Consider the following 13132-nt stretch of genomic DNA (forward strand, 5'->3'; position numbering starts at 1 on the left):
GATGGGTCATATGAACTTCAAGATCTTGATGATTATCTAAAAAAGCACCTCCAAGGATGCACTTTTACACTGTTGTGCAATAATAATACGCTAAAGACATCTATTTTATGTTCCAAACCCGTATATTTTAAAAAACCAAATTCGATTGGTCAGTTACTTGGGTTTGGAGAAGAAACAGTTCAGGCAAATATATTAACAGAGTCCCCTTTTCCTGTGTCCATTCTGTCTACAACTATAGTGCGAGTTGAATGTGACATTGTGAGCGGGTCATTTATAAACGGAAAACCTAGTCATATAATTCATGAATTTGTGCCTAATGTACCGCCTGGTTACCGGATTATAGAAACACCTAAAAATGTTATATATTTTCCTGTTACTCAAAACAGCTTAAACTCTCTTAAAATAAGAATACTGGATATAAATGACAATTTAGTAAATTTGCGTGGTGAAGAGATTCAGATATATTTACATCTTAGAAAAAAATAATGATAGACTTTAATAAAAGTACGGTCCCGAGCAGCAAAACAGTTAGTGCCCATTGTGCTATCAAGAAAAGAAGACCTAAAGGACGACTTACAAAGGAAAACAAACAATTTTTACAAAATATAGGATTATTAAAATGAGTATACTAAACTTATCAGACCAATTTAGCTTTGATAATACGATTGAAAGTTTTGAATATCATTCGTATAAACCGTACGTGACAAGTTTCAATTTAAATGATGAAATCCGTATACCTATCAACCAACAAGATCTATACTTATTACCATCGGCGAGTACTGTATACATAGAGGGTACTATAGAAGTATTCAACAGAGAGTCAAAAGCGAAGGTGTCCAGTGTTCTTTTCACAAATAACCCTATACTTCATTTATTTCAAGATATTCGATATGAGCTGAATGGGATCGAAATAGATAAAATTAAAAACGCTGGGATCACAACTACAATGAAATCTCTTGTGTCGATGAATGAATTTGAATCATCGATGTCAAAGTTATGGGGCTGGAACGTTGATGGCACTAAAAATTCGCATGGATCATTTTCTGTATCTATTCCTTTAAATAAGATTCTTGGTTTCGCAGAGGATTATAACAAAATTATTATAAACTGTAAGCATGAACTTATTCTTTTACGATCCAATACTAATTTAAATAGCGTAATACTGAACACAAATGAGTATATAGATAACATAACTATATCTAAAATAGTATGGCGTATGCCACACATTAAGGTTTCTGATCGAGAAAGATTAAGTTTGCTTAAATATTTGGAAAGAGATCGAGCTATTCAAGTAGCATTTAGGAACTGGGATCTGTACGAATACCCGCTTTTACCTACAACATCAAAACATTCTTGGGCCGTCAAAACATCGTCTCAAATTGAAAAACCTCGATATGTTATAATTGGATTAAAAACAAACAGGAAAAATATTTCTAATAAAGATATATCGCATTTTGATCATTGTAATTTGCGTGACGCTAAAGTTTTTTTAAATTCAAATTATTTTCCTTACGAAAATTTGAATGTCAGTTTCTCGGCTCAAAAATTTGCTATATTATATGAACAGTATGCTAAGTTCCAACAGTCTTATTATAACCGCAGCCAAGCACCGTTGTTGAATCCACAAGACTTCGTAAATAAAGCACCTCTGTTTGTTATAGACTGCTCTCGTCAAAATGAAACCTTAAAAACGGGTTCAGTCGATGTGCGGATTGAATTAGAATGTGACACTGATATACCCGACCAAACATCTGCTTATTGTCTTATTTTGAATGATAGCATCATAGAGTACAGACCGCTTAGCAATCTAACAAAGAAAATATCATGAACACCAAAAGTTTATTCGTGGATGTACAAGGCTTTAAATCCTTGAATAATGAATTTATAGTAAAGGAATTCGCGCTTAGTACGAATGAATACACTCAAGTTTTTTTAATAAAACCACCATATACTTTTTCTCATTTATCTGAAATCGAAAAAAAACGAGTGTTATGGTTGGAAAAAAATCATGGTATTTTGTGGCGTGAAGGGTATATTGACCACAGGGAATTTAGAAGAATGATCGTGAACCACTTAAACAATCAAACTATTTTTGTAAAAGGTTTTGAAAAAATTAAATGGGTTAAAGATTTATGTGCTAATTGTACTGTTATAGATTTGAGCGAACACGATTGTCCTAATTTTCTACATCTATATGAAAAATATTGTAATAAATCCAGTGCCTATAATTGTGTACATCATAAAAATAAATGCGCTTTAAAAAATGTTATTTGTATAAAAAAGTGGTATTTCGATATTAATACTGTATGTTCGGACTCATAATAAAATGGTCTACAGGTAATTTTAATGTATTGCTTAATCCTAACCAAAAATTAACGCTAGCGTTCATGGGAAGTGCATTGCTATTAATTTGATGCAGACACCACAGTACCTGTCGTCTTACACTGGAATACTATGCAAGGTTGAAAATGTACTAATAATATTCCCGAAATTGTAAATAAGCATTTTAATGGTGAGTCTGTTAAAATTATAAGTGGTAATATTAGTAATAAATAAAACTATAATCATTACATTACTTATGCTTTTTATTTCACAAAACAAACCTAGAAATTATCTTTAAACATTGATTTTGATATTTGATTTATTAAACTGAACGCTGAATCCACTATATTGTCCATTGGTTCACGCGCTATGTATTGAGCACTAAATATCATATTTTCTTCATCATCACTGTCTGTTGGGGTTTGCTCATTGCGTAAGCCGACGATTTTGATTTGTATCATGCGTGGTCCATCATGTGTATGCTTTCGACATTTCACAAAAGTAGTAGGTGGTTTTAATTTTCGTTTTGGAACACGCTGTTTGGTTTTTAATTTCTTCTTGCTTGGTGATTCGGTTAGCGAAGACGTTGAAAGGGACGCGTCAGGCTTGTTAGCAAGTTCGGGAAATGCTTGATCAAACGCCTGTGTGCTCCACTCTTGAGCATGTTGGAAGGGATCTTCAGGGTCACAATGTTCGCACATGTTGATATCTGAAAAATGATATTAACAATAATAATTTCGAAGTACTCATGACGCAGGTTTGTGCAGGTTTCCTCACGATGTTTTCCTTCACCGCAAAGCCCGTGGTAAATTTCAAATGTAATTCGAAAAACTCAGAGGTGCGAGCCGGGGCTTGAACCCACGACCCTCTGCTTGAGAGGTGATAGGTCAAACCACTAAGCCACCACGGCTTCACATAAAAATAAAATAAAAATTATTTATCGACTTACCTGAACGGTGTTTCGTGTCACGTTCAATTTATGAATGAATATGTAAATCAAATGAATAATAGGTAATTGCTAGTATTGCATTTAGCAATAATGTCAATGACCTGTTGCACATGCAAGCTAAAACGTGACTATATTTTATTGCACAATATCAAGTTATGCTGAATATTATTCGGCGCTTAGTCGATTTATCCGACTGTGCAAAAAGTAATCCTTATCTAACTAAGGAAATTAAAACTTATATTTCTTAGTTAAGGTTTATTGTATCAGAACATTCAAGGGGCATATGCGCAACCGTTAGTTAGTTAGTATGATATTATAAGTTTGAATTTCCTTAAAAGAAAATGGAATTATGTCACTCAGGCTTTCGGGCTCCTATATAAATGAAAGGTATAGGGAGAGTAGAAAAGAAAAAACAACATACAGTAGGTATTTTACAAGTTTATTAAAGTAAATAAAACACACATTAATGAGCACATAAAATTGTTATACTAAATATATGTATGTTATTGTACAAACATAAATTAAGACTTACAAAATAAATTAACATATTAATAAATAATAATGTTAGGTATTACATGGATTGAACTTTTTTTTAGCTTTAGATAAATCAGTTATCTAAGTATCTTAAAACTTCTACAAAAAAGAACTGTTACCCCATGCCGTAGTTGAAACTTTATCTGATAAAGTGAGTCGTTTATCGTCTTTGTTAGATAAAGCGACTTTGTTAACCGTCTGCGTGAAGATCTCATGCTTAATAGATTTAAACAAGATATTTTTTTTTCGAATGATTGTGTCATTTAACAGTACATCTTTATAATTATTTAATGTGAGTTCTTGAATGGAAGGCTTTTTTATTCCTTTTGCTTTTTTTATAATATGTTTTTCACTTTTAATGCAATATAATTTGGAACGTAATCCTACGAACTCTATAATCAGTTCTCCTGCTAGCTCGTCTTTAAATAAACCAGGAATTTTTTTATTTCGAGAAGGAATCTGAAACTCATTCGAAGAATTATAATTACTAGTATCAAAAAAATCTAAAAAATGGTTTTTCAAATCAAGATAAAAGTCTTTGGTTTTTATTTCATAAATAAAACTATCGGTATCAGTGTAGCAAAGACTAACACGATCGCCATAGTGAGGCTTTATTACGGAGTAGTGAAATTGATACATATGGCTTTTAGACAGTTCTAGTACCGCGAATCCTACGTATATCGGTTTATCCAAAATGACCCTTTCTGGTTTCATTTGCACCGCGACTAAATTATCTGTTAGTACTGTAGCACTGTGAAAATTTGGTCGGGCTATTAATGTACTCGCACAAGTAAACTTTTTAGTTTTGTTTCTTTCATCATACCATTGATTAACTAATTTAACATCTACGCGCCGTTCACTATCCTCAAGAGTTTTACCAAACACGGAGTTGTTCATTAATTTAAAAAGGTCCTGTTGGAATGTAGTATTTGCATTTTTCCTTAATTCAGTATTTAAATCGATGTATCCCTTTAAGAAGGAACTCTGGCGAAACGTTAGAACACGATGAATTTTATCGAGAATCAATCCATTCTGCAAGCACGTTTTTAAATGTACATAATGAATAACGTATTCGTATTTATCGAACAAATTAGGGATTAATTTGCTAGTTTTTCCTCCTGGAGGAACAAACTTCTGTGCGCAAAAGGGATAGTCATTATGAGTACTATGCAAATATGTAGGGTATAGTAAATCCACCTCAAGTATAAATCCAAATTCTGCATCGTCTAACACAGACATAACGTCTAATTGAGCTATTTCAGTGCGATCTAAAAAGCGAAAATTTGACATTGGTAATGGCTGACACATACTGTAGCCATATAAATTGTTACAATCAATGTATATGAGAAACGTGTCGGGTCTTTTCTCGTCGTAAGTTTTCATATGCTTGTTATTGGCAAGTGCATGTCTGGTTGAACACATACAAATGCCTCCTCGAATGCCTTTTTGAATAAGACGAATGATTTCCAATTCTGATATTAACTCTAACTTAACACCGGTCTTTAACAACATTGCGTCAAAGGATAGACTGGGAGCCGTTAAATAGAATGCTGGGTCTAAATGATAATTTAACATGCAAATGTTTCGAAAATTTTCAAATATGTCTGATAAAAGCAAGACGTCAGTTTTAAGATAGAGGTCAGTATATTCACCCAGGTCTTTTACATTAAATGTGTTCCATACGGAATGAGCATGATTGTAATCTAAATCGCTAATTTGCTCAGCAGATAGAGAGTTAAAAAATAATTCCTTTTTAGGTAACTTAGTCTCCCTAAATTTATCCCAGTCAGTCATGTAATCGTAAGGATAAACTCCTTTGCGAGTTAGTAAATCAAATTTTTCTACCTGTGGGAAAAATTTACTTAAGCAGAAAAAGTCTTGTTTATTCAAGCCCTTCGCCAATTTTTCTAAACTTGTTCCCAGGAATTTAAAGGAATCAACGAATCGTATTCTCGCATAACGATCATCTGACATTTTTAAAAATTTTGTGAAACTTATGTAGTTCTCTTTATTTTTGGGAATAATCTTTACTGGACCAGAACATTTACCTAATTCTTTGATAAATAGGTGTGAATCATAACCGGACAAGTTATGAAAGAAAACGGGGATAAATTTAGGTACACGAAGGTTTAAGTTACAATATTGATGAGCCGCGCCTCGATATAGACCTGTTAAATGACAATGGTCTCTAACTTTGTCAAAAAAGAGAAGTTTCTGGCAAATATGACAAACCTTAGCTTGCTTATGTGCTAGAGCATTCGCTTCGGTAAAAATCATTGGAACTTCATTATTTAAGATTGTATATATCTCCGATACATGTTTATACAAATAATGTAAGAACTTAGAAGTGCAGTCAGGTCCACGATATTGGACAAAACGATTTAGGCTTTTATCGTAAGAACAGACTATGTAATAAGCAAACGCAGCTGGTATATGTATTTGTTTATTTGAAGTAAAACTCTCTGTGAGCGAATGTTCGCAAGTCTGAAATGGTTTCAGAATCGTTTCAAAGTCGGCATACACCACGAAAGGTACGTTATGATGCCGCTCAAAATTTTTAAATTGAAGATATGTACCTTTGTCAGGGAGTACAGTGGCAATTCCACTACAGATATGATTCTCAAAGTTGTCTTCATTAGCAAAAAATATGAGACAGTCTTCACAAAAGTAAAGTTTACCATGATGCTTAGTAATTTGCGAACGAACAAGACGCGATAAATTGTTAATTAGAACGTAGTGTGATTTATTTCCGTTTTCAATTAAAAGTAAGTTTATTTTTTTGCTTCTTTTTTGTTCTGATCTGTAAATAGGTCCAACAACTGTACGATTATTTTTTAAGGAATACACATTAACGCTTAAATCTATATTATTCCGCTCAAACGTGCAAATATCTGAGAGAGTCATAGGAAAACTGAGATGAGCAACATTCAACACATCCTTAAAGTGTGGGTATGATGTTGTACGCTCTTTGTGTTTTTTGGTTGGATAAAGTGACGCAACAATACTCCAAAGAAAGCAATAATCGTCATTGTTATGTATGTTAATACAAGCCTTTTTGTTTTTAATAGACGCAGGTAAATCTATGTAAGAGGATCCTTTCATGGGCTGGTATTTGTTAATATTAAACTCTAAATATAAATTGGATAGGAAAGCCCATCCGCTATCACGTTCTTCAAATTCTTCAATCCTCTTTTTCAAATCATAAATTACTTTTTGATACAGTTCAATAAAATTATGATTTTGATGTACTGTAAAGTTTTTTGTTGTAAAAGATTTTGTTTCTTCTTTGTTGTCTTTAAATAAAAGAAACTTGCCAAAATATTCAAAGTTGATTTTCAAGCAAACGTGCCTTAGCAGAGAGTTTTTTATAATGCTCATTAATTTAGATGTTAAATTATGTAAAAACAGTTCTGGTATAGCAAATTCTAACTCTGATGAACCAAAAACTCTATATGACGATATACGACCCCTGAATGCAGACGAAATTTCAACCACGCCATCAGTTAACGCTGTTAACGAGTTATTTTTGTGTTTAGTACTCCTTAAATGACCCGGCCATTTATTTTTCTGAACATCGATTGAACAAGCCGAGCAAAAAGGCATATTTAGTGTAATTATACAAAATAATTACCAATATCAAAATTTTAAATTTACATTAAAAATAGAAAACGTAAAAATACTAATGCGATGGTTTTTGTTTTAAACAATAAAACATCGTAATAATCAGTGATCACGAACAGAATACGTGTGTAAAATACCTACGCCTTGCGTTCGGAGACGTTTATTATTATGTGCTAATAACTATTAATAAATCATGGGAAGCCGGGCTTCTAAATAAACAAAATATGTTTTGCAGTTTTAACCTGTCTTTACTACGTTTGAAAGCCTGGCATAGGTATTTTTAAACTTTTTTGTTATGAAAATATTTAACGTCGGCATCGTCAAAAAGAGTTTTCAAATGTTTGCTTAGTTTTTGCAGATACTCCCATTGGGGAGTGTCTGTATCAATTTGTGCTTTAACAGCAAGAAGGGCTTTTTTCCACTTTTCTTCTTTTAACTCACTGCGTATATCGTCGGTGTTGTAAACTCGAAGCTCCAAGAAAAACGCTCCTTCAAGATCGACAGCACGCCGCGTTATCCCATCAGCCACGCGTTGAGTAATAGACGAACCCAGCTGATCCTGTGCAGAGTAATTCTTCGCCAAAGACTCATCCTCAGGAAATAGCTCGAATGGGTGGTGGGCTTCTTTTTTCTTTGATGCCGCGGTGGTAGTCCTGTAATAAAAAATAAATACAATAAAATAAAATGGCACACTATACAGAAAACAATATAGGTGTTTTAAACTAACCCGTTGATATATATAAAAAAAAAAAAAAAAAATGCAAAACAATAAGTACCTGTAAGGTTTTTTTTGCGCAGGCTTTTTCACTTTTGGTTTCGTGACCGTTTCCCCAAATTCGAGTTCCGAATCAGACCTGAAACTATTTTTTATAAATTATAACTTTTTATGTAGGAAAAACAAACGAAAATGTACAATATCAATATTGAATGTTGAAATAGGCAGTTCGATGAAGTAATAGATGTATCAATAAATTTTACCTAGCAGCATCGGGCTTCCTTTTCTGTCCTGCTTTTTTGAGTTTTAGATCTCCCGCCTTGTTGTTTGCGGCTACAATGCTTTCAAACTCTGAGTCGGACCTAAAAGTTAAACACAACATCAATTAACATTTTTGGGCTAGATATGAGAGTATGATAATCTATAAAACGACAAAAGACAACACTTACTTACATTTTAACGATATGTTATATGCAGACGGGCTGGAGTAGAAGGTAGTGCTAGAAGACTGCTGCGCAGCGTTCAGTTGAAGGTGAATATGGAGCACGTAATGTTCACGGTTGCGTACGAAGTCACAAAGGAAGAAACAATTAGAACGACAGATAATTAATAGCCGTTTATTGCTGATTTTACTAAACGATTCAGGGCTGTACATTCCATATTTTAATTTTAATAAATACATGTAAGGTATTTTATATACATAACTTATTAAGTTACTATTTATAATAAACAAGTCAAACGTTAAAGACGCTACCTTTATAGACACCAGTTTATATTTTGGTTTAGCTAAACTAATACAAAATGCGAAAACCCTGATTTGAACTTTTACTTAGGTATCAATGAAAATCGAAAATCATGCGTAAAGTGGTTAGACGTACGTATTATTTATCAAAATCGGTTCAGCCGTTAAGTAGTTTCGAGACGACATAAGAATAAACATACATACTCATCCACTCAAAGGTTGACTAATCCCTTAAAGGGATAAGCGCCTTTGTACATATATCTCAATATCTGTGTGTCAATTGTGTTTGTTACGTATTTTGTACAATAAAGAGTTTACATACATAGATACTTACATACATTCATACTTATTAACATACATACATACATACATACATAAGGGTTAAACACATAACCCTCCTTCCTCGCAGTCGGGTAAAAATAAATCAATTAAACGTAGTGTTCAGTAACACTTAATAGGATAATTGAATAAGATACCTATGTATTGACAACCCTATACTTATGCTGATGCTATATGAGCGCAGGTATCGTATAACTAATTAATTAGGTGCATCCGGTTTACAATTATGAAATTACTATAAGTATTTGTTTTTATCAATTTGCGTAATCGATACAAAATTATACATAACGCTGTATTTCATAACACCAACGGAATTATAAAGTATGAACCGAAATATACGAGTATATCTACTTATTTTCAACTTTCTCTTACAAATTTTAAAAATATTTTTCTCAAATACAGACAACAAAACGATGGCGGATTATTAAATACTTAAAAAAAGGTTTTTATAAAAAGCAAAAATCTGAAATAGAAAAGCGGCGGTGGGTGGTTCGAACTCGCGTCCTGTGCATCACAGCTGATGATGGTGTCCATTTAGCCACAAGGCTGATACTAAATGGTGTTGAATTTGACAATCACAATCTATATTTCTTTCTTTTTTTCTTCTTTTGACAATTTATTGGTAAATTGTCACTTATCAACAAATCAATTAACTGTATCATACTAAAACAAGTACAGAAATAATATGTATTATTTATTATGCACATTTCAACTTTATTGTAAGAACATTATTCTTTATTAAACAATAAGTTTAATATTGTAAAAATGTACCCACGTTTTGAGAATGTTTTGCAACTTGTAAATTGTAAAGTAATAAAACAGGAAAAGAAAAATCTATTTTAGTCAAAATATAATCCATCTAAAACGTGAGCCATCTATGTAATAAACGAAGAACCCTAGACAAACATGCATGAAGTGAATGACATACCTAGGTTCGGGTTCAGCACCTTAAGTTAGTTCCACAACTTACCAATAGAGTTCACATTAATAAAAATGACGCTTGCTCACATTTTTAACGTAATACGAATGAATAAATATTAGCTGCTCATACTTTACCTACTGGTTTATTTGAAAGAACAAAATTATTCATGGTCCGTCATTTGTTATATCCAATAGGGAAAAGAAAAATCAATTTTAGTCAAAACATAATCCATGTGAAACGTGATGCCCTCTATGTTATTAACGATGAATCCTGGTGAATGACATACCACGTTTGGTACATTAAAAAGTTATACTTCCACTACTTACCAATAGAGTTCGCAATAATAAAAATGACAAGTAATTCGATCTGCTTGCTAGCATTTTAACGTAATAGGATGTATAAATAATTGCAGTTTTAGACTTTACTGTTTTACTTGAAAGAACACAGTTGTATTATCTCAGTTATTAATTTATGTCATTTGTTATATCCAATAGAACACTGGGTCTGCATCACATTATCGAAGTTTTTTATTTTGCTTCATATAAATAAAAGTTTAGTGGTTAGACTGTCGGGCAATGACGACCGACTTGCCTCAACATGTAAATCATGCATATCGGAACTGGCCACCCGACTTGTGTGTATTGTTGACTAGACTATTTAGGGGAACTCTGTATCTACGCGGTCGATAGATATGGACTCCCACACCCGGAGGGGTTAAACTCACGAGGCACGTAAAATGCGACCGGCGCTGGGGTTTTCACCGCCCCAGAGGTTCATTCATGTCTGTGACGCTGACGAGCTGATCAAACATGTTGTGTTGGAAACGCCATAGTTAACTCTATGTGGGTTCGCCCTTGCACACATCTGAGACTGGCCACCTTGGATCGTGTGTAGCGTTAAGCTTTTGCTGTTTCATTCAAGAAACAGTCAAACTCATTGGCTATCACCGGAATATAAATAACATTTAAAGAGCTCGAATTAATTTGATTTTTAATCATGTAAGATTACTACTCGATAGTTAATAAAAACGCGATTGTAATTTCTAAACCACATGCCCGATCGAAAGTCACACTTAAACACAGTCTCGATCGGTAATTGAAACAGATTTTCGTTTAACGAAAGAAAAACGCAGCGTTGAAAGCAATGCGATAGAATCTGATTCGATACAGACAAAACGGAAAACGATTATCAACCCGAACGCAAAACGCTTTTAACAACCCAACTTCAATAGCAATGTGATCGGAACAAAGCGATTGCGCGAGAGCAAACAACTGAACCACATACATAACCGATCAAAAATCTATCGAGCCCACTTGCATCGAGATTTAATACCTCCACCCTATTAAGCATTCTACCCCATTTCAGAACACGATTGAGGATTGTAGACCGTAAGTTGTAATATTGGGCATTTGGATCACCGTAAGTGAGAGAGGGCGAAATCTCGCCCGATCGAACGATAGGTGGGCCAGAATGCCCAATAGCTTACTACTTAGTATCATTTTGTCGCATAGTTTGCATATATATTCGTGCAATTACAGCTTTCTAGCATTGATAGTCCTGAGAAAAGCCGCGGACGGACAGACAGACAGATATGGCCACGGAACCCTAAAAAGGCATACCAAAATTAACACTTTAACTGTCCGTGCATACATGTAATGCACCGTCAAACTAGCTCTCTCTCCACGTTCTACGTGACGTCAGAAATGGATGATACCGTACGTATTTTGTGCATTACCTGTAATGCACGGACATATCGACCCATGACAGTGGCGACAGCGAGGGACAGTTAAAGTGTTAATTCAGAAACATTTCAACCAAGGAATACAAGTTTCACTGAACACTCTTATTAAAAAGTTTTCAGTTGTACTCGTATATTCACAAGCATTAAAATCTTACACAACAAAGCGTGCATAAAATATCTCACACGTCCTAAAAGACTAGAAATAGTTGCATCAATATTTATACACGTTTTGTAGTGTCAATATTGCGCATAAACGGCCTCTACGCTCTCAGGAAAACATGGAGATGAAAACCAAAGATGCTTTCGGTTTCCTTTCGTCATCAACTAGAACCACATCCATTGTTGAACAATGCTCTTCCCTCAGGACGCCATAGTGAACGACCACTAGCCACGCTGTATATTGCACGCCACTATTTTCCCTTAATTGACAAGATTAATTTTTTGAAAACACCTTAATTACTACCCTACAGGAATCGAAAGCGTTTTGCTCCTGAACATGGAAAATATTTATTATCATTTATTTCTCCATATTTAAAAAAAATACAAAAAAATAAAAAATATAGCTGAATTTGCCAACACTACCACAGAATAGATATTTTCTTTGCCTTTTTCACCAGAAAAAGGGAGCTCTCCTAATTTTGACAACTTCTACGTCAGATTTACCTGATCTTTTTTTTTAATAGAGACTAGACAAAAGTAATTGTGTGGTAGTTTTGGAGTTATGCCCTTTTAGATTAAGCACATCTTAAAAAATGTGTAATAAATTAATTAATAATCGTAGCGAAATTTAAAAATATCAGCGTCTTTCTCTTTCCAACCAGAATACAGACAACGAATCAAATTATAGTCTTAGAAATTGAAATCTTTATCAATTCTAGCGATATTTGTCTCTATAGGTGCGTCTTTAGTTCGTGGTGACTATTCCAAAACCTCTTTTCCACAACGAGGATCTGTTCGTTGAGGATGTGGCCAGCTTTGCATTTACCTGTGGCAATTCAATCTTCAGCCCTCTGAAGACATGCAAGATGTACCAAACAACATGCCGATGAAGAAGGGTGGCGATCGCACCAAAGTATTAAGGTTATAGTATAAGCATGTACTCTTGAACATTTCCGTTGCTGCCCTAAAAATACCATATTTAACAGTAAATCCAAATAGAGTCATGGTAGCTTAGAGGCGTGGTGGTCGAGTGCTTCAAACCCCAGCTCGCACACTCTGCGTTTTCGAAAACTCATGTGCGGAATTAC

General features: G+C 34.0%; 1 protein-coding gene across 1 annotated transcript; it reads right to left on the reverse strand.

The window, feature by feature from the left end:
* Positions 1–3689: 3689 nt before the first annotated feature.
* Positions 3690–8796, reverse strand: LOC141433626 (uncharacterized). Its single transcript, XM_074095733.1, has 4 exons — positions 8591–8796; positions 8405–8503; positions 8203–8286; positions 3690–8079 (listed from the first exon to the last, which is right to left on the reverse strand). The coding sequence occupies exons 1-4, from the start codon at positions 8794–8796 to the stop codon at positions 7707–7709; spliced, it is 762 nt and encodes a 253-aa protein (XP_073951834.1). The 3' UTR covers positions 3690–7706.
* Between the last annotated feature and the right edge of the window lie 4336 nt (positions 8797–13132).

This window comes from Choristoneura fumiferana, chromosome 12 (genome assembly GCF_025370935.1).
Source record: "Choristoneura fumiferana chromosome 12, NRCan_CFum_1, whole genome shotgun sequence".
NCBI classification, from domain to species: domain Eukaryota; kingdom Metazoa; phylum Arthropoda; class Insecta; order Lepidoptera; family Tortricidae; genus Choristoneura; species Choristoneura fumiferana.

Excerpts from the sequence above, each read along its gene's own strand:
- LOC141433626 (XM_074095733.1), bottom strand. The coding sequence starts at position 8,796 with ATGTACAGCCCTGAATCGTTTAGTAAAATCAGCAATAAACGGCTATTA. Across the intron at positions 8,287-8,404 it reads AGGAAGCCCGATGCTGCTAG|TTTCAGGTCTGATTCGGAAC; the intron begins GTAAAATTTATT and ends TATAAAAAATAG. Across the intron at positions 8,080-8,202 it reads GCGCAAAAAAAACCTTACAG|GACTACCACCGCGGCATCAA; the intron begins GTACTTATTGTT and ends TTTTTATTACAG.